General features: G+C 30.9%; 2 protein-coding genes across 2 annotated transcripts in view; both read left to right on the top strand.

Annotated features, from left to right (window-relative positions):
- The first annotated feature begins 1,136 nt into the window (after positions 1-1,136).
- LOC142234326 (development-specific 25 kDa protein-like) lies at positions 1,137-10,838 on the top strand. Its single transcript, XM_075305426.1, has 5 exons — positions 1,137-1,296; positions 6,825-7,069; positions 7,129-7,353; positions 10,233-10,406; positions 10,463-10,838. Exons 2-5 carry the CDS (start codon positions 6,974-6,976, stop codon positions 10,733-10,735), a joined length of 768 nt encoding a protein of 255 aa, XP_075161541.1. The 5' UTR covers positions 1,137-1,296; positions 6,825-6,973; the 3' UTR covers positions 10,736-10,838.
- Positions 10,839-13,737: 2,899 nt separating this feature from the next.
- The window catches only part of LOC142236015 (uncharacterized), a 31,815-nt gene continuing 22,129 nt past the window's right edge, over positions 13,738-23,423 (top strand). The window contains exons 1-3 of the mRNA XM_075307266.1: positions 13,738-14,074; positions 20,226-20,399; positions 20,456-20,725. Of these exons, the coding sequence (XP_075163381.1) occupies positions 13,754-14,074; positions 20,226-20,399; positions 20,456-20,725 (765 nt within the window). The 5' untranslated portion in view covers positions 13,738-13,753. The remainder of the gene's footprint in view (positions 14,075-20,225; positions 20,400-20,455; positions 20,726-23,423) is intronic.

Raw genomic sequence — 23,423 nt, 5'->3', positions numbered from 1 at the left:
ATATAAACCGGCCCCCCAGATTTGGCTTGCGGATAGAGAAGCAAACTTCATCCGCGTCGGCTGAAATTTGGTACGTGGTGTTAGTATATAATAACTATGCAAGAGTTGATCCATATCGGTCGATAATTATATACAGCCCATATATAAAACGGTCCTCAGATTTGGTTTTGGAGCCTCTAGGAGGAGCAAATTTCATCCGATTCAGTTGTAATTTAGTACATTATGCTAGTATATGACCGCTAACAACCATGCCAAACTAGGTCCATATCGGTCTATAGTTATATATAGCCCTTAGATAAACCGATCCCCAATCAAACAAAAATTGGTCGATATCGGTTCATAACTTTATATATGGCTCCCTAATTACCGCGCAAAAGTCCATATCGGTTCATAATTATTTGTAGACTTTATATCGTCATATGAAATCAAAAAAGGCATAACTTACATTGCAAACTCAATGTAAGTTGTCGATACTCATCCATTGCCTTAGGTACAGGAATTATTTTAGCGTATTTCCAAGCTTTTGGGTATTGACTAGTAGTCAAAATTGTATTGAACAAATGAGTTATATAAGTTATTATATAAGGCAGAATAATTCTTATTAGTTGTGGACAAATATTGTCAAAACCAACAGCATTGGACTTGATAGACAACTTGAAGCAGCTTCGTAACAGTCAATGCAAGAAAACTCAAACGCAGTAGATGGTGTAAAAGAAGACGTAGTACTTTGTGGTGGTTTAAAATTAAGGTTCGGTACACACAAAAAATTATCACCAAAACTTTTTCAATTAAACAATTGAATTTGGAAACGGATTCAATTAATATGTTAATTGATTTAATTAATTATTTAATCAAATCCGAATAAAAACCAATTAAAAAAATGATTGATATTTGTTACGTTTCCAATTAAAATATTAATTGATTCAGTCAATTTGTTAATCAATTCGGAAATAATTTTCAAGTACAAACGTGATTGAAATTTGTTCCGTTTCCAATTACACATGTGATTGATCCAATCACCTTTGTGATTGAAACTGAATAATTTTGAGCAATGGAAAGAGCGAAAAGAGAACAAGAGAATGGGTATTTATTCAACAATGTACGATGGAGAGATCAGTCTGTGGAAGTAACTCGTAACGAACGGTTGTGTTTTTGTTTTTCGCGTAAATTGAAAAACATGATTGGCGACATTCTGTCTGCTGCATTCAAAATGTGTGCATAAATATTTTGAACGCCACAACAAATCATAGCAAAGGGTTGAAATAAATAAAGTGTGCAACAACAAACGGCCACGTGGTAAAGGTTTGAAAAAAAAATATGTGACAGAACGCATCAAAGATTATCTGATTTCCCAAGATGTCTAAATTCTTCCCCTTTTTTTCTAATAGGCTCATGAGTTTAGGTTCATACATGTATGAGAGAGTTGGAAAAAAATGGGTATGATGCAAAGATTACCTGATTTCCCAAGATGTCTAAATTCTTCCCCTTTTTTCTAATAGGCTCATGAGTTTAGGTTCATACATGTATGAGAGAGTTGGAAAAAAATGGGTATGATGTTACGAATCTAAAAAAGAAAAGAAGATGAAGAATTTTCAATTTGGTTAATAGGCCTGTTTCTGCACTCTTTTCATTCAACATTTATGCCAAAAGAAATTACTTCAAGTAAATTGTGTTTATTTTTATTTTGTTGAGTATTTGTTGGTACCGTTCTTTACAAATTACATTGCCATATAAGACATAATGACTAATATGGTTTATTTATAATTATATGACGATAAAAATGGCAATTTTAACGGCTAAACTGGAACTTAATACCCACCTTAAGTCATTAAATCATTAAGATATGTCTATTATGCTCCCTGGTGTTCTTTCTACGTTAAGTTTTCTTTGTAATTATAACAAGATGTCCAAATTGCTTCTTGTTCTTGATTAGATAAAATTGCACGACTTTAAGTTCACACACGTTCGTTATCTATTTTGCTTGTTGGAAGGTTTCTTTGCAACATTTTCTCCAATTCCTCTTTAAAATTGTATTCGTAACAATCATGTGTCTAAATAGCTGTTTTCGGGGGACCAATAATGTATAATAATTTGTGACTCTAAAATTTTTCGTTTAGACAAAAACACGAACAAAAAGAGATAAAAAAACAACAATTGACAAATAAAGAAGTTAAAAGAGGGAAACATTTTGAATTGGCCGCTACTACGGGCGTGTTTCCAAAATTAAAATTGTAAAGTAAAAATTCCTATTTTCTCAGAAAAACTGTAGAAAACTTAACGTAGAAAGAACACCAGGGAGCATAATAGACATATCTTAATGATTTAACGACTTAAGGTGGGTATTAAGCTCCAGTTTAGCCGTTAAAATTGCCATTTTTATCGTCATATAATTATAAATAAACCATATTAGTCATTATGTCTTATATGGCAATGTAATTTGTAAAGAACGGTACCAACAAATACTCAACAAAATAAAAATAAACACAATTTACTTGAAGTAATTTCTTTTGCCATAAATGTTGAATGAAAAGAGTGCAGAAACAGACCTATTAACCAAATTGAAAATTCTTCATTTTCTTTTCTTTTTTAGATTCGTAACATCATACCCATTTTTTTCCAACTCTCTCATACATGTATGAATCTAAACTCATGAGCCTATTAGAAAAAAAGGGGAAGAATTTAGACATCTTGGGAAATCAGATAATCTTTGCTTATAATACACAGATGAGCCATGGGTGTCAAACTATGTTTGACAGTACCGAAGATTAAGAATCATAGACCTTATCATACATAGATAAGCCATGGGTGTCAAACTATGTTTGACAGTACCGAAGATTAAGAATAAACGAGAAAAATAAGAGCACGCTTACAATCTCTTTCGTTTTCCTTTTTGTAGTTTGCCAATTTTACACAAAATTAGACCGTTTATGATGCACCAGAGGATTTATAAATAAATTAAATTAATTATACCAAACATATATTTAGGAACTTCAATCATAAGTTCAAGCACAGTTTTATTTCATAAATATCAGACTTCAAACATTCACTTATATATTATATGCCACCATGAACTTTGCTAGCGGAACTTTGTGCGGTTGTACTTACATGTTTAATATTATATATTAAAGCAATGGAAAATCGTAAATAGGTTTTGAAATTCTGGGAGGGGCTAAAATTTTTCTGGTGTGGTCTAAGCCCCCTCCCCAGAGGCCTTCCTACGCTTATGGATATTATGTGAATTCCTTCTGCTGGAAATCTATTCTAACACGCGGTCCAGCACGTTCCTAATTTCAAATTGCCCGCATATTAATTAATTTTAATGCAGTTTTATGACACCAACAGGAAGGAAATCGAATTATCTATGCAAAAGTTTACAAATGATGTTTAAGATATTTAAAGTTTTCTTGTTATCAAAAACAATAGAAAAGGAAGATTGGAAAATGGACGACGTCATACCAAAAGTTGCATTTACGGTGTTCGATACATACACGTTCGTTCATTTTTAATTTGCAATATTTTTTGTTAAAAACTCACAAATGATGTTAAATTTTGTGTAAATAATAATGAGAAACTTTTGACCGATTGTTCTACGTCATTCCCTGATATAAATTTCTTTTTATTCTTAGTTTAATTTGTGGAACAAAAAATCATAAACGACACGTTTGCATCGAACGCCGTCAATGGTTTGATACCCTCTGCTGCCATTTTCCCATCTTCATCTTCCATTGTTTTTGCTTGTTATGTTCTTATTTGTTGATATGTTTAAAAATATATTTATTTTTCAATTATTATTGTAGTGTATTATGTACTGTCAGTTCATGAAACACAAAATCGACTCGAGACAAATCGTTCGGTGTTCGTGATTTACTATCGAACACCGAAACAATTGGGATTTGACAGACTCTGGTTTTCGAGATATCAATATGTGATTTTTGACGAATTCCACGAGCAGGCAGGTAGTGTAGTGTATTATTATATATTTTATTTTGACAAAAATTAATAAATTATACAAAATTCATAGAATTTTGGCTTTCAATCAGAAGTGGGGATACCATTTATACAAATTTTATTTTTAATTTGACTCGCATCGAAAATTGTTGGAGAAATTGTTGAGTAGCGATGCATTTCAATTTGAGGATAACACTTGAGAAATTATTGCTAACAGCGTTGCCACAACGACTTTATTTTGGACCAAATTTATCCAAAATTGGACCAAAATTCGTACCAGCGGACCTTTTTTCAAAATTAAATTAATATAATTTAAAAGTTTTTTCAAATGTTATCCAAATTTTATTTCTATAGAAAATTTTGTCAACATTTCATTTCTGTAGGAAATTTTTTCAAAATTCCGTTTCTATAGAAAATTTAGCCAAAAAATTATTTCTATAGAAAATTTAGGAAACATTTTATTTCTATAGAAAGTTTCTAGAGAAAATTTTGTCAAAATTTTATCTCTATAGAAAATTTTGTCAAAATTTCATTTCTTTAGGAAATTTTGTCAAAATTTTATAAAATTCTGATTTCACCAAATTCCATTTGGTCCGACCATCGGACCAAATTTAAAATTTAATCATTTTTTGGACGAATTTTGGTCCGATCGGACCAAAATGGGTAATGCCTGTTTTTTGTTGAGAACGCGATTTTCTCAACTTGAATATTACCCTAATACTTTGAAAAAATGTTTGAAAAATTGTTGAAATTTAGCATTTTTCAAACATTTGTGGTTATTAGGATCCTCGAATTCGCAAGGAATTCGAAGGAATGTAAAAAAGAGATATGGATCCATAAGGTATAAGGCAATGCAGCTCAATTTTTACTTGGAAATCTTCAAAAACATGTTTCTTTCTACATTCTATTTTGTACAGCTAACTTAATTTTGTCATTTCATTTTGTTTGCTGTTGGCAATGCCAGAGAAATTGTATCAAATTTCGATAGAATGCCGTGATCAAAACTTTTAATCGTATCGACAATTTTGTCGATTTAGGTTAGGTATCGTAGGTTGGGTGTCCATTGAGATACTATACGTGATTTACTTCTCTCTTATTAATGAGCGCTTCTATGGGTAGCTCAATGACAAGTGAACTCCTTTTTATAGCCGAGTTCAAACGGCGTTTCGCATTGCGGTGAAGTACTTAGAGAAGCTTTGAAACACTCAGCATCCACCGCTGAAACACATTTTTTTAATTTATCTTTTATTTACTTAAATTAAACTTCATTCATATTTGGTCCTCAGCGCCATAAGGGCATTGTAGAGGCATGCGACAACAAATAATATTTCTTACTGTAAACTATTTACAAAGTGAATATAATTTTTGTGTTATATAATTAATTTTATATTAATCTAATAATTCTTTTTATAGCTTGTTACTTAGAAACTCTTTACATGCCTTCTTGAATCTTGAAATAGTACAGATCGACTTTATACATTGTGGTAGCTCATTGTACTTTAAACAACCTGAGTAATCTATTCTTTGTTTGCATTTTTCAAACCTACATCGAGGTACTCTCAGATTTTGTTGATTTCTTGTATTAAAATAGTTTTGATTCTGAACAAATTTAATTGTGTGATGGCCAATATTATTAATAGATTTGTAGATAAAAAGCAGAACTTGATATTCATGTACACTATGCACTGGTAGTATATTCTTAGCTACCGAGTGATACAATGATTGTGTTGAAAATAGCAATGGAAGATTGTACACAAGTTTCAAACCTCTATTTTGAATCCTTTGAAGGGATTTTAAGGAACTGCATTCTTTGTTGTACGCATACACACACACATTTGCTGTTTGGTCGAAACTGGGGTTGAATCCATGACCAAGGAGGGCCATGGCACAACGGTGACTCCCACGTAAGCCGTGTTTCAAATTGAAGCACTTCCCTTTTGTGCGCCTTTAGTCGCATTTTGTTTATTTTAAAAAAGTCGCATGATGTCAGAAAGGTTGCAAGTCGTACAACGGTAACACTGGCGTATATAAGTATACAGTGCACTCGCGGTAACATGAACTAATAAAAACCAAGAGAGTTCACGTTAGCGAACTTCAGCGAATTTCAGAACAAAACATACCCATATTCGGGAGGTTTACACTTTCTAGCGTGATAGTCTTTTTATTTTTACTATTAGTATATTAAAAACTTTATTTAATTTCATGAAAAAAATAAAAAAAGAGATCGGAAAAATATCAGTGGGTATGGAATTATAAAGCAATTTAAATTAATAAATAAAATTCACGAAAAAAGCCAAAGTATATCACTAAAAATTCCGTATGTATATTTGAAATTGTACTTGGCATTGTGAATCTGCGTTAAGTTCGACTTTAGCCGCTAAAGTGAAAACTAAATCAGTAAAAAAGTCGTAAAATTATATATTTGTTGCAGATTTTATTGTAACTTGATGGGGAATAGCCCAAGGCTAATTTTCGCAAAGTTTGTATTCCTTAAAATGGATTATTAAAGAAAAGTAATCGTGAAAAAATGACGATTTTAGCGGCTAAACTCGAACTCGAACTCGGGCTATTCCACATCAAGTAATAATGAAATCTGAATCAAAAATGCGTAATTTTATGCCTTTTTTACTGATTTAGTTTTCACTTTAGTGAAAAAATGACGATTTTAGCGGCTAAACTCGAACTTAATACCCACCTTTACGGAGTAGTTAGTGTATGAAAAAGCGTGTTCACGTTATGCGGTGTTCACGTTACTGCGAGTGCACTGTATATGTATATATTTTATTGTGTTATTATCAGTAAACAGGTGTATTTACTTAGTTTCGAACATTGAAATACGAAATCTTGAAACTCAACTGAAGATTGACTAATTTTAGGTTGAACCAAAATCTGTTATGGGTCACTGTTAATATGCAATGATAAAGGCGACATTCAAGTATAAAGGGAACCACAATTTTGCAGAGCACCAATTCGGTGTAAAAATAAAATCACTAAATACTTCATACCACAGTTTTAAATTTCCAAAATGTTTGAGTGGTCAGGGAAACATGTTGTTTATGTTGGCGCCTTCAGTGGAATTGGCTATCAAGTATGTCAGATGCTTGTGAAGAAGCCACTTAAGGTATTTAACGGTATGCAATTAAAGTTGATGTGGTTGAGTTACCTGTAATTTGCCTGTAGGACTTAATAGTTTGCAGTCGAATGGAGAATGTGGAAATGCTTAAGAAGCTACAGGACTTAAATCCTTCGGTGAAGGTAGTTTTTGTTGAAATAAACATTGCGCAACATGCTAGCATTGATCGCGCGATCAAAACTATAGCCGCAGTTACTGGACATGTTGATGTGTTAATCAATGGTGTTGGAGTTTTAGACAAAGATGTGGAAACGACTGTTTCAGTCAATTTGGTAAGCTAGAAGCATTCTCATATAGTTAATATTGTACATACTCAGGCCTGTTCCCAATTTCACAAAATTTTGCGATTTGTATCGAAAATAAAATTTATAATTGCTTGTTTCGGAAATCGCGCGAAAGCGTATGGAATTGAAAAACGCAAAATTTTAATAACAAAATGTGTCATAGCTGTTAAAGAAAAAACATTTTATTCCAGCAATTTTTTTTGAAACAGAAAACAATAAATGAATCTGTAAGTTACAAGGAATGACATTTTGAATGCAATTGCCTATTTCGAAATACATCGCAAAATTAGCGAAGATGAGCAAAATTACAAAATAATTATGGTTCCACGCTACTCAGGGTTACATTAAGTTTCATTCTCACCAGTTTCTAAATGAAATCGTAATATTTGGAACACGATATGCGGATCGCAAAACTTCCCTTCAGTAGATTGTGTCAAAATGGGGTCGCTCCAAAATATACGCGATTATTACATTACAAGTACATTATTTCGATATTTATACCCTTCACCACTACTGTGGTACAGGGTATAATAAGTTTGTGCATTTGTATGTAACGCGAAGAAGGAGTAATCATAGACCAACCTTTTAGTATACGGATCGGCTTAGAATTAAATTCTGAGTCGATTTAGCGATGTCCGTCTGTCTGTCTGTCTGTTCATGTATTTTTGTGTGCAAAGTGCAGCTCGCAGTTTTAAGTCCGATTGTCCTAAAATTTGGTATAGGGTCCTGTTTCGGCTCAAAGACGATCCCTATTGATTTTGGTTCAGATCGGTTCAGATTTAGATATAGCTGCCATATATATTTTTCACCGATCTGGTCATAATTGACGTGTATATCAACCGATCTTCCTCAAATTCCGTACATCCGAATATTTTATGAGTCTCGAAAAACTTGACAAATATCAGCCAAATCGGTTCAGATTTAGATATAGCTCCCATATATAGTTTTCGCCCGATTTACACTCTTTTTGCTATAGAAAATTTTGTCAACATTTTATTCATTCATTTGCCCACAGAGGCCAATTTTTTGCTCCGATTTAGTTGAAATTTTGCATAGGGAGTAGAATTAGCATTGTAAGTATGCGTGCCAAATTTGGTTGAAATCGGTTCAGATTTGGATATATCTCCCATATACAGCTTTCGCCCGATTTACACTCATATGACCACAGAGGCCAATTTTTAACTCCGATTTAGTTGACAGGGACTAGAATTAGCATTGTAGCTATACGTGCCAAATTTGGTTGACATCGGTTCAGATTTAGATATACCTCCCATATATATGTTTTTCTGGTTTCGACAAAAATGGTAAAAATACCAACATTTTCCTTGTTAAATCGCCACTGCTTAGTCGAAAAGTTGTAAAAATGAATCTAATTTTCCTAAACTTCTAATACATATATATCGAGCGATAAATCATAAATAAACGTTTGCAAAGTTTCCTTAAAATTGCTTCAGATTTAAATGTTTCCCATATGTATACCCTGCGCCACACTGTGGAACAGGGTATTATAAGTTAGTGCATATGTTTGTAACACCCAGAAGGAGACGAGATAGACATATGGTGTCTTTGGCAATAATGCTCAGGGTGGTTCCCTGAGTCGATATAACGATGTCCGTCTGTCCGTGCGTCAGTCCGTCCGTCTGTCTGTGAACACATTTTTGTGATCAAAGTCTAGGTCGCAATATAAGTCCAATCGCCTTCAAATTTGGCACGTGTTCCTTTTTTGGGTCAGAACCTATTGATTTTGGAAGAAATCGGTTCAGATATATCGGGCTGCTACTATACCTAACCTTGTCGTCCTGATGTTTGGAGAATGATTTTATCAAAAAAATTTAGATTCCATCTTGTTATTATGTCATGAGAATTAAGCAGTTTAAATAAAAACTGCTAAACAAACATAGATTTAGACAAATATTGTGAAAAAAGGAATAGGTAAATGTCACACGCAAAAAAATAATTCTTTCCACCCAAACGAAATTTTAGACAAACAAAGTTCGTTTCTCTTTGCTTTTCGCTGTACGGAAGTGTATTTGGGAGAAAAGTATATACTTTTTGTGATAAACGTTTATTCTTTTCCAGGATGTAAAAACAATTTCATAAGGTCAAACTCAAAAAAAAAAAATTGCATTTCCCTCTAATTGCATTTTCCCTCACATCTTTCTCACATCCACGATGTTTTTTAGTTCTTAACACCTTTTCCTGTAATACCAACTATGTAGAATAAATTATACGATTTTATAAATTTTTTAATTTTTTTACCTTTCGGCTGGACGGAGAATCGAACCGCGGACCATGCACTTTGTAAGCCAACACACTAACCACTGAGCTATGTACCTGTTATGGTCATCAATAGATAAATATCCATATAAGTTATATTTGTATAGCATAGCTTGCGGCGCCCACGAACCGAATAAACAAAGTTTATTTAACAGAAACAAACATTTAGTTTGGCACCGTGGTGCAGTGGTTGCTACGTCCGACTTGCATGCCAAGGGTCGTGGGTTCGATCCCTGCTTCGACCAAAGTTTTTTTTTTACATATATTCCATATATGTTCGGAAGATTCCGAAAAAATTTTCAACATTACATTGTAGTGAATTAAATTTTGAACTGTAAAATGTGTCTTATTAAAGACCTAAAGTCAGAAAAGAACAGTGTTTGATATAAACGAAATGGACTGTGTTGTTTTTTCAAAAATAACTTTTTTTATTGAAAAAATAAAAATTTTGTAACAAACGATTTTTTTTTGGTGATAAAAGTTTAAAATTTTCGAAGCAATTCAAAAAACTCTAACAAAAGAAAAACGTTTTCGGTACACGTTTTCCAAACGTTTTTTTTTTCTTTGCGTGCAAATTTGAATATTTTCAGACCGGTATGATTAACACTACGTTGATGATGATGCCTTGGATGGATAAAACTCAGTCCGGTCACGGGGGTATGGTTGTGAATATTGCTTCTGTATATGGCCTTGAACCAGGACCGGCATTTAGTGTGTATGCTGCTGCTAAACATGGTGTGATAGGATTCACACGTTCAATGGCTGTAATATATAAGATAGACCTTTTGTTATTGTTTTTAATTGATTAACTTTATTGCAGGACGAAAGAATTTTTCTTAAGACTGGAGTAGCCTTTATATGCATTTGTCCCGGCATGACCTCTACGGAGCTGATGATGAACAAACGTGATATGAACTGGGTACCACATACTACTGCCATATGGAATAGTGTAAATGAAGGCATATTGCAAACACCGCAGCAGTGTGCCTCTAATATGATGCTTGCAATGGAAAAATGGAAGAATGGGGCCATTTACATTTGCAGCGGGGGAGCCATCAAGGAAGTTGTTATGCCAGTACATTGGAAAGCATAAATAACCACTATTAGCTGCATAAATAATTCGCTTTTTTATGAGTGTACTTCTATTTCATTCTTAAACATAAATCTTAGAATAAAATGGTATTGATGAACATTTACGTATTAAGGCGAGTTGGTTTACGTCCAAAGTAATAAAAGCTTTATTTGTATCGTCAAGCACGTTCAAGTTTATAAACAAGAAAATGGTTGTAGAGCCTACAGATTAAGACGAGTGAACACGATTATGGGAAACAAATTTTTCAAAAATGGGTAGTTCGTGAGGGACCTAGTTCATTGGGATTAATCACTGTGGAACTTCGGGAACTAGTTCCATCTCTTTCGAACTGTTAGTTCAACAGTTTTATTTTGTTAAAACTGAACTGATTTGAATTCATAAACAGATATTAATTTTGGATATTTTGGATATTTGGCGACACGCCGCAAGCCGTCACGGCATTACGTCCCCGATTTTGAGCTTTTCATAAGAAATACAAGTAAATATATATATATATATATATATATATATATATATATATATATATATATATATATATATATATATATATATATATATATATATATATATATATATATATATATATATATATATATATATATATATATATATATATATATATATATATATATATATATATATATATATATATCTTCCATCACACACATTGATAGACTTATATTGTTTTGTTATTGATATTCAATAATTAAAAAAAGACGGGAAATTTACTTACTAATTTAAAACAACATTTTATTTGTATTTTTTGCTGACGCTCCGTATACCATATCAAACACTATTCCACCTGAAAACAAAACAACTCACGTCCAAACATATCGGACATATCGATTACATCGATGACTGGTAGATACATCTTAGTAGTTTTATTTCTTTTTTATTTTTACGAATGCTTTGTTATCAGTGAATTAAAATTTCTAAATTCTTATAACCCGAGAAAAAAATCTGTATTGGTAAAATTCAATAATTTATTCTAGTTAGTGAACTAATTGTAATTGCTTTCTGTTTAGGATTTTTTACTGAAAAGGTGGGTATTAAGTTCGAGTTTAGCCGCTAATTTTCACTAAAGTGAAAACTAAAACGTCATAAAAACGTCATAAAATTATACATATTTGTCGCAGATTTCATTATAACTTGATGGGGAATAGGCCAAAGCAAATGTTCACAAAGTTTATATTCCTTAAAATGGATTATTAAAGAAAAGTAATCGTAAAAAATGACGATTTTAGCGGCTAAATTCGAACTTAATACCCACCTAAACAAAGTGAGCTATTGGTTAAGCTACACTTGTAGTTTAGTCAATGCATGGTTTTAAGCTGAAATCAAAAACAACAACAATGTTTAAAGAAAAAAGGCAGCAATAAAAAAACAAAACGAATGAAATAAAATTTTGACAAAATTTTCTATAGAAATAAAATTTTGCAAAAATGTTCTACAGAAATAAAACTTTCTAAAAATTGTCTATAGAAATAAAATGTTGACTAAAACCAAAAAAATGAACATTTTCTGTAGAAATAAAATTTTGACAAACTCCTCAATTTTAAATATAAAACGTACTTTAGTGAAAAGTACTTTTTCGCTCAAAAAATACCTTTTTTGAACTTTCTTAAAAATTGTATTTTCCATCCCTGATAGATTTTGTCATATCAGTGATGGAAGCAATACCAGTTAAAAATTATTGGATCCATTTTATGATTGCAGACAAAGCTTATTTGCTGCTACGTGTATGTTGGGTAACGTGTTGCGAATTTGTTGTGTTGCTTTTTAAGATTAACGATTAATTTGCCTTTTTGTTGATATTATTACTTTTCTGTTTGTTTTCAATAGTTCTGCTAAACTACACTCAAAAGAAGTGAATCCTTTCACTAAAACCAATTTAACTTTATTTTATTTCATGGAATTATAATGTTTGAAGAATGTTTCCTTTATTCTAATAATTTTTTGCGTACGTTAGTTAAATGAACTAATGGGGAAAAAAATATACACAAATTAAGCATAAAGATTTACTAATTTCGTTCTTCTCACAAAATAGTTCATTATTTCTTTAAATTTGTAAATTTTACTACAAATGAAACGATCTTGAACTTTGTATGGCACTAAAGAGATTCTGCATTTTTGAAGTGTAAGATCTTTGCTAGTAATTAAAAGAAATATTAAGGAAAAAGAAGTTTTCAATTTTCTTTAAAATGGAGAAATTCCAATTGAAAGAATGCGAATAATCTTTGGATTAAAGTCTTTCATTTTAGAAAAACCAATAATAGCACTACGGAGTTCATATCCAAACAAGGTTGTTTATCTGAGTGTAACTTTGTAATATTACGTTACTTATACTGATCTGAGTCTCGCAAAATATGATATGAATAGATCTTAGCAGATATCCTTTTCAATTTGTATTGGTCCACAAAAAATGCTCTAATATTCACATACATATCTGAGTTTGGAGGAGACAATTGAATTAAATTTGGAATTCTTTAGTAACAACAGCAACACTGAAAAAAACTATTGTCGTGAGGCCAAAGATTTCATGTCCTTCAAAATACGAATGCTAATTTTGCTTACAAAATACATAAAAAGTAATTTTATTTCTTACACCCAGAGAAGGAATATGATCACCTCAAACATATTTCAAGAGCACCATGTTACTTTTTTACAGCGACCATGTAGCATTTTTGTCGCAAACATATTCTTTTCTCGTCAAACAACATAACATGCTTTCCGAAATCAGATACATAATTTCCGAGAAAAGAACATGGTTTCGACAAACATGCAACATGTTTTCCTTGAAAAAGTAACATTTTGCTCTTGGAACATGGTTGGGGTGATCATATTCCTTCTCTGCGTGTATCAATAATAAATGAGTACAGCAAACTAGCAATTTTTTCTCACCATAGTAAATTGATATTTCACCATAGTTAAAAGTTACGGTTTCGAACAGGCCCTGAGAGTCAAAATGCGATGGCATGAAACATTCAAGTTCGAAACGTCAATAGAGATAGCAGTAGAATGGATTTGAACGGCAAAAATATTATATATATTGGCGGGTTCGGAGGCATTGGCCAGAAATGTGTAGAGGAAATGTTGAAAAAATCTGTCAAAAATTTAATTATTTTCGATGTTATTTTGAATGAAGTATTTTTGAAATATTTGCAAAATACTTATGGAAATTCAACCGTGGAGTTTATACAAGTGAATTTGATAGAACAGCAAAGCATTACTAAAGCTTTCAACTTGGCCAAAGAAAGATTCGGTCATTTCGATGTTGTTTTTAATGGCAGTGGTACCGTGAATGAAAATAATGTCGAATTGACTATAGCTACAAACATGGTAAATAAACGGTGCAATATTATGATTTTGCTGCATTTTGCAACACAAACTGTCAACTAGATATTTAAAGCACATTCTCTTATCAACAATACTGGTTACAAAAATATATGTATATTGGCTTTGTACAGTTCTGAGACGGCTCAGACTGGAATGGACTGTATTTGTTAATTTGTTTGCTCCCAGAACAGTATAAGTTGAAATAAAATAAAACAGAAAAAAAGCAGGTTTTCAGTTTAAATTGTCCAATAGGAATTTATTCCGAACAGTAGCTTCTTACCAGTAGAAGGGTTTCAACACAAGTGAAGGTAATATTTACAAAAATGGCAGACATAATGATTTAGTACAATGTAAATTCATTTAGAGAAGGACAAATAATTATTAACAAATAAATTGAGTGAAAGCTTTTCCTATGTAATAGGAAAAGCATTAGAGTGACCATATTTTGACAAAAGAATTCAATTTGTATCTAAAACTTTCTTATAAATATAAGGTAATTCAGTTAATCGTAATTCATTTCAATTCGCTTCAATTCAATTCATGTAAAATTTTTAAAAAATAAAAGGTTTGTTGAACGGAGTTCAACAGGCTTCATCATTTTACATTGGAAAAAGTTTCGTAATATTAACGAAATTTGATAATAAAACTGAGACAAGGAAATAATAAATATTCGTATTGCAATTCAATAACGAAATATTTCATAGCATTAATGAACATCTTGAACAAATGTTCAATATTTGAATTATTTTTTTACCATACATAACAAAACCAGCGTTTTTGTATTTTCTTCTAAACCATATGATAATGAAAGGCTATTACAATAGGACGACGCCGTGCCAAACTAAAAAAAATCTATGGGTGTATTATCTAATACATCAGCTTCTTAAATACACACTGAAAAGATATTGTCGTGAGGCCAAAGATTTCAAGTCCTTAAAATAAGAATGCGAATTTTGCTTAACATAGAAGACGCATTTGTGTGATATAAACTTTTGTCCAAAAGTCGAAAAATTTTTCAATGTAGTCGTTTTGTTAAATTATTTAGTTTAGTTAAATGATTCGACTTAAAATTGGTTATTCTACCATGAAAGAAAATTCCGTTTTTCTAAGATCAACTTGGCTTTAATACTTCTGAAAAATCTTCAAAATTAATGAAATCGTCTGTAAGTTTGTTGACTTTTTGCATTTTGATTAAAATCTAAAAAGCGTTGAAAATTAGGAGATGTTTTTTAACACTTTATTTTAATGTCGTTTTTTACTTGAAATATAGCATAATTTTTTTCACTTGTAGTCGAATCTGAGTTTGGAAATTTAAGTAGTCGTTCAAGTACGCAAAACTCAAATTTAAAAGAGAATTAAGTCTTAAGTGTGTCTTGCTCCAATTCTCCACTTATTTGGCTCGGAACCAATAACAAAATCATTTTTTCAAGTGCAATCTTAAGCAGCGTTCACGCTTCAAAACGGAGCGTTCATGAAAGTGAACGAACACACATTTTGACAACGATAAAGTGACACCAAGCGAGGTCAAGACAACAACCTGCGTCCAAACATACACTGAAAAAAAGCATACTCGGTTCCAAAGATTTTGTCTTTACTTTAAAAAATTTGGTATTGATTCCGAGCCAAAGAAGCGGAGAATACAAGTAAGGATACTTTTAAGACACAATTCTCTTTTAAATTTAGGTTTTGTGTACTTGCTTCTAGGAAGCAAATTTTAATTTTTCGCTTTCTCAGCTTTTTTTCTTCATATGCTATCAAAGTCCTTTAAAAACGAGTTAACGGCAACTTTATTTTCCAAATTAGGACTCGACTTCCAGTAGAAATTATGTTTGAAGTAAAAAACTTCTTTAAAATAAAGTTTTGAAAAACATGTCCTATATTTGAACGATTTCTTGCTTTGTAGTCAAGATGCAAAAAGACAACAAATTTAAAGACAATTTCATTAAATTTAAAGAATTTTTCTGAATTATTAAAGTCAAGTTGACCTTAGCCTATAAATTTTTTCTTTCATGTTAAGATACCCATTTTTAAGTCAAATCACTTAATTATAAGGACAATACGACTTCATTGAAAAGTTTATCGACTTTTGGACAAGGAAAATAACTTTATTTTAGAGAAATGCGTCTTCTATGCTAAGCAAAATTTGTATTCGTATTTTAAAGACATGAAATCTTTGACCTCACGACAATATTTTTTTCAGTGTAATGGTTGCGAATTTATAACCAGGTGTATACAATCGACTATTAATCAAGAACTGTGAGGACATTGGTTCGACTCTCCCATCGGACAATTTTCGTTATTTGTTAATGTAATTTCGTTTTAATTTTTTTTTTATTTTTTTTAAGTACTAAAAAATGGAGAAAACCAAATAATTGTTTATGCTTTTAATGTTTTTCTTTCAAAACCTGGAGAATATCATAATTATGAAAACTAATTTACACTGTCTTATTTCTATCAATTAATATATTTCTACATCTAACATTATTTCCGCTGGGTTTTAAGCTTGACACGCGTTAACAATCGCCTTAGCACATTGCAACACCGATGGAGTTCTTATGACAATGTCTAGCGATTATTTCAAGGTCAAAGAAGAACGAAGTCCGTTCATGCACTCGTGAATGTGCGTGAATTTTCGTGACCGTGTCTGTTTCGTTACCCCAAAGCCAAACAGTACAAAATATACCGTTTAAAAAATTTAAAAAAAGAGTTATACACAGAAAAAAATTTCCGTAGTTAAACTAACGCTAAATATAACTTATTTTTATTTGAAAAAATTTGTTTGCTTCTAGTTAAATTTTATTATTTTTATCGAAATTTTCCACAGCTTAATGAAATCTTACTTTTTTAAGTATGTCTCAAAAATTTTATGAACTAAACGTGAGAATAAAGTTCAATGACCGTACACATAAGTTCAATATGAACTAAAACAAATGAAAATTTTCGTACGATGCCCAAAAATAGTAAGAATAAACTACTCTATGGTTAAAATGGTCATGATTTGGCGCCAACGATTTTCTTCTTTACTTTTAGTTAATTTTTTCTTCTATGAGATTATGTAATTTCGTGAACTGCAGTTAAAAAGTACAACAGGGCATTCAAATTTCCTGGTTCTAACAACGCTTTGTGAAAATCTCAAAATGTGGAGTAAAATTTAGTTAAATTTTCGTGCGAGGTAGTTCATTTTTCCTATAAAACAGTTCACTTTTTTTCGTTGTATCTTTTGGTAACCCTTTGACGACGAAGAATTAACCGCTCAATAAAAGTAAGTTTTTCTTTCGAATTCATATTCAAATTCACTTATTTACTAAGTAAAGTGTCGTCAGAAATGTCATGGGGCGTTCATCTTCAAAAGTAAATATTTAATCAGAATTTTTTTTAATACTTTATATAATGCACAACAAAATACATCATGAACTTTGTTAGTATTTGTAGAATACAACCAGCAAAAAAATACGCGAATTAACAAGTATACATGACCATGCGTGCATGGTTTTGAGCACTTTGTGCTTTTGTTAAAAAAGTTGTTATTTTTCCTATAACATTCCCCACATTCACTGAAAAAAAGTAGCTCGTAATTTATGGCAAATTTTGAACTTCAATTTAGTTACGCACATTTATACCAATGTAGTTCAAATTTCAAACATTTTATGAAAATCCCGTAATAATTATTATTTTTAACTCTTTTGCAGTTCACGCGACTCTATAAAGTTAGTTCAAAATTTTACTTAAAATGGTGTACTCCGATATAGTTTGAAATTACAAAGATTTGGTCATTTTTTCGTGCCAGTAACGAAACTTTTACTTACACGCGTTACAAATTTTTTTCGTACCAGTCAGTTCAATTTTATAAAACATAATGATATTTTTTCATAAATGGTACTAAAAATGACCATGATTTGACCCTTAAGACAACTTTATTACGAGATTTTCATAAAATTTTTGAAATTTGAAATAATTGGTTACACGCAAAAAATAATTCTTTCCTCCCAAACGAAATTTTAGGCAAAGTTCGTTTCTAATTTGCTTTTCGCTGTAAGGAAGTTTATTTGGAAGAAGAGTATATACTTTTTGTGATAAACGTTTATTCTTTTCCAGGATGTAAAAACAATTGCATAAAGACTAACTCAAAAAAAAAGATCTTTTCTGGCTAATTTCATTTTCTCTCACATCTTACTCACTTCCACGAGGTTTTTTAGTTCTTAGCACCTTTTTCTGTAATAACATACAAACAATGTAGAAGAAATAATTAGATTTTATAATTTTTTTTAAATTTTACTTTTCGCCTGGACGGAGAATCGCACCGCGAACCATACAATCTGTAAGCCAACACACTATTCACTGAGCTATGTAGCTGTTATTGTCATCAATAGACAATTATCCATATAAGTTATATTTATATAGCATACACGCTCACAAAAAATCGCTTCTGTAACATATACTCCCAAACATATTTTGCTTCAAGCATATATATTTTTGGGTATTGCCCAAACATTTATATGTTTGATCTCTTCCAATATATAATATGTTTGAAAACATATTGGTCTAAACAATATATGTTTGGGTAGTCTAAGTTCCAAACATTTTGTATTTTTGCATCCAAATTCAATAATGTTGTCTTCCAAAAAACAATATGTTATTATGTGAACATATAAAATGTTTGGAAGCATTTTGCACCCAAAAATATTATATGCTTAAAAAAATTCTCCCAAACAATATTGTGCTCAAAATTTTATTTATTTATTTATATATTTACAATCATAATGAATTATGAAAATAAACAGGTAATATAGGTGCTAACAACATAGGTTTTCGACCTGAATGCTCAAAATTTTGTTTCTGCCCAATTGTATATTCCCCCACATCTTTCTCACTTCCACGAGATTTTTTAGTTCTTAGCACATTTTTCTGTAATACAAACATTGTAGAAGAAATTATTCAATTTTATGATTTTTTTTATTTTAAATTTACCTTTTGCCGGACGGGGATTCGAACAGCGGACCACACAGTTTGTAAGGATCAAAGAAGTAGCTGATCAATTGCCCAAGGAAAAATAAAATGTTAATTTTGTAATAACAAGCAACAACCACCAACTTAATTCAATATCGCTCCCTGTTAAATAGCGATCCAAGCTACTAAACACATATATGTTTATAGGCTATTTCTAAATTAATATATGTTTGCATCCAAGCATATTATATTTACAAACATTTTATGTCCCAAACATAATATGTTCTAACATATTAACATATATGTCCCAAACATGTTATGCTAGTTTATGAACATTATATGCTTGCACTCAAAAATATTGTGTTTAAAAATTTGTGTTCCAAACATATAATGTTTATAGCCAAACATATGAAAAACAGTCTTTTTCATCCGTGTAGCTTGCGGCGCCCACGAGCCGATTAAACAATTTTTATTTAACAGAAACATACAGTTAGTTGGGCACCGTGGAGCAGTGGTTGCTACGTCCGCGTTGCATGTCAAGGGTCGTGGGTTCGATCCCTTCTTCGACCGAACACCAAAAAGGTTTTTTTTACTTATATTCCAGATATGTTCGGAAGATTCCGAAGAGATGTTCAACATTACATACTCCTATATTAAATTTTTACTTTGAACTGTAAAATGTATCTTATTAAAGACTTAAAGTCAGAAAAGAACAGTGCTTGATATAAAAGAAATGGACTGTGTTGTTGGTTCAAAAATAATTTTTTTTATTGAAAAAATAAAAATTTTTTAACAAACGAATTTTTTGGTGATAAAAGTTTAAAATTTTCGAAGAAATTCAAAAAACAAAAGAAAAACGTCCTAGAAGATGAATGGGATACATATATTTCATTAGTGTCGCTACCTCTTTATAAAAACTATGTAACCGAATTAGTCCATTTAAACAGTTGTCGTTAGAGGAGGAATTGGTACACGCTATACTAAAAATAGAGCCTCCGTAGACTACCAATACTTGAACTATAAAAAAATGCTAGATTTACTTTTTCCCATATACAAAGTACGCTCAAATACTCCAATTTAAATTTGGGCTTCATAGCTGCGTCGATAGAATCTTTTTTTTTGGGATTAAGTGTGTAAAGTCTAATAATATAAGAACATATTTATTTTTTTTTTGTTTCAATAGTGGAATTTTATGAATTTTTCGTAGATTGGTGTTATCAACAGCACACTCATCGCTCTACAACATATGGACAAATCTAAAGGTGGTAAGGGCGGTTTAATTGCTACCATTTCATCTGTCCTTGGTATAGAACCAAATCCCATTGCTCCCGTGTATAGTGCAACAAAATGTGGAGTTATTGGTTTCAACAGGGCCATATCGGTAAGTTACGTTTAGAACAAGGTAGAATAAACATTACGAAGGAGATTTTTTTACAGCATCCGGAATTCTACTCTAAAACTGGTGTCAGTTTCATAACAATTTGTCCAGGATTTACTCTGACACCGTTACTGGAAGGAACAAATTCTAAGTTAACCGAATACTCTTTGCCGTTTTTATCTTTAATGGATATTGCTAATAAACAAACTCCCCTTGAATGTGCCGAAAACATTATGAAAATTCTAAATAAAGCTTCCAATGGGTCAATATGGATATTAGATGGAGGAAATGTTGAGGAAATAAAATACCCAGTATTATGGAAAGTGGTATCGGAATAATTAGCAATACCTTATAAACGAAATAAAAAAAAAAATAAAAATTATCATATCATGGCACAATTAGAAAACGCAATGTTCTACTTAATAATGATATATTGGCTTAATAATAAAAATCATGTAGAGTAGGTAACGGATATAAGCATATCTCATGCCAGATTTTTTCGATAGAGATCCCCAAGGCATATCCCCAAAAAATCCCCAATCGGAAAAATCCCGAAAGAAACAATGATGGTATGTACATATATATATATATATATATATATATATATATATATATATATATATATATATATATATATATATATATATATATATATATATATATATATATATATATATATATATATATATATATATATATATATATATATATATATATATATATATATATATATATATATATATATATATATATATATATATATATATATATATATATATATATATATATATATATATATATATATATATATATATATATATATATATATATATATATATATATATATATATATATATATATATATATATATATATATATATATATATATATATATATATATATATATATATATATATATATATATATATATATATATATATTATTCTACGAATAATACGAAATAATGTAATGAAAATGTATATAAAAATATACGATATTTTATTGAAAACATTTACAAAATAACCATTGTGAATGTTCTAAATGAAAGTAAAATGAAATTAAAAGGAAACTGTCATGGTAATTAAAAAATATTGTGCGCAGAAAAAAAATTTTGTAGTTAACCCATAAATGCACAAGGCCACCGATTCCTCCGAAAAAATATATAACATGCAAAATGGTTAATAAAGAAATTCTACATACCATTTAAAAAATATGTGTTTTGAAAAAAATAGTGGTTGTATCTTAAAAAATACGGTGCGCATTAAACTAAGTTTTTATTTACAAATAAACAATTTGGTTTTAGTAGAGAATGGAGAATATAGATATGTTTACACTACGCATTTTTTACCAACATTACTTTCATCTCTGGTAAATATTATTTAACTTCCAATTTGTAGTTTTTCAAAATTTGATTGTTATTTATGACTGCAGATTACTCAGAAGTACAAAAAAAACATATTTTTAGAAATAGCCATATGATGTTCTAAATACAAAAAACTTGATTACATAGAATTCGGTCAACATTTTAAGACGTAAGAATTTTTCCTGGTTTTATCTTAAAAGATACAGTGCAGGTTGAATTAAAGATTAAATTTAACTTCTTTTTATTTGAAAAAAAAAACTATTTGTTAGTAGTTAAATTTTATTATTTTTTCAAAATTTTCCACAGCTTCATGAAATCTTACTTTTGTATGTATGAGGGCGGTTCGGAAACTTCTTAGCCTATCAATGAAAGAGAATAGTTAGTTTTTCAAAAATATTTTTATTTTTCAATATAATCTCCTGAAACTTCAGTACACTTAGTCCAACGCTTTTCTAGCAATTCTATCCATTGATTAAAATAAAAATTCGATGAATGAGATCTGCATCCAATTTTAATTTTTTCGATCCTAGATTTACTGCCAGAAGCCGCATCTTTGGCTCGGAATCAATACCAAAATTCTTAAAGGAAGGTCAAAATCTTTGGATCCAAGTAAATTTTTTTTAGTATAATTGCATCTTTATTTGACGTAAAACGCTTGCCAGCAAGGAAATTTTTTTAGATTTGGGAACAAGTAAAAGTCACTGGGAGCTAAATCAGGAGAATAAGGTGGGTGGTCAAGCAACTCGTACTTTAATTCGTTGATTTTAGCTATTGTTAAAACACTCTTGTGCGCTGGTGCGTTGTCTTGATGAAAAAATATTTTTTTGTGTTGTAAGCCAGGACGTTTTTCTCGAATTTATACATTTAATTGATCCAAAAGTGCTCTGAATTTGTTGTTTTACCTCTTTTGAAGATAATCAACCAATAAAATACTTTTGAAGTCCCAAAAAACCGTTGCCATAACCTTACCAGCCGATTGAATTGTTTTTGGGGTACTTCCTCCTGCTTCAGTCCGTTGTTTGGATTGTTCTTTTGTCTCTGGGGTATAGTGGTGGATCCATGTCTCATCAACAGTTATGAAACGACGCTTAAAATCAATTTTATTTCGCTTAAAACGATCCAAACAAGTTTGAGAAATGTTCATTCTTATGCGTTTTTAATCGACTGTTAACAAATGCGGCACCCATCTTGCAGAAAGCTTTTTTCATCTGTAGTTCTTTATGCAAAATTAAATGGACTCGATCATTTGAGATGCCCATGATATTAGCAATTTCACGCACTTTTATTCGTCGATCATTTAATACCATATCATGCACTTTGGCTACAATTTCTGTTGTTGTTGCTATTTTTGGACCTCCACTACGTTTAAATTCAGCAACCCAATTTTTACTGTTGCATATGAAGGAGCACTTTCACCTAACACATTCACCATATCATTATGAATTTCTTGTCCCGATAAACCTTTTTTTTGTAAATATTTAATGACAGCACGCATTTCTAATTTTTCCATTGTAAAAAAATTGCGGAAGCGTCGTTTATGAACACCTGTTTCTATATTAAGGAGTTGCCAGATCGAAACAAAATTTAACATGTGTTCATAACAGAGATGGAAGTTTCCAAAACACTTAACTTTTTTCTGTTTATACCGCGCTTTTTGTGCTAGG

Source organism: Haematobia irritans, chromosome 4 (assembly GCF_050003625.1).
Source record: "Haematobia irritans isolate KBUSLIRL chromosome 4, ASM5000362v1, whole genome shotgun sequence".
Classification (NCBI taxonomy): Eukaryota; Metazoa; Arthropoda; class Insecta; order Diptera; family Muscidae; genus Haematobia; species Haematobia irritans.
The sequence above is the reverse complement of the archived record's forward strand: the minus strand, read 5'-3'. Positions and strand labels throughout refer to the sequence as shown.

Excerpts from the sequence above, each read along its gene's own strand:
- LOC142234326 (XM_075305426.1), top strand. The coding sequence starts at position 6,974 with ATGTTTGAGTGGTCAGGGAAACATGTTGTTTATGTTGGCGCCTTCAGT. Across the intron at positions 7,070-7,128 it reads TTGTGAAGAAGCCACTTAAG|GACTTAATAGTTTGCAGTCG; the intron begins GTATTTAACGGT and ends ATTTGCCTGTAG. Across the intron at positions 10,407-10,462 it reads GATTCACACGTTCAATGGCT|GACGAAAGAATTTTTCTTAA; the intron begins GTAATATATAAG and ends ACTTTATTGCAG.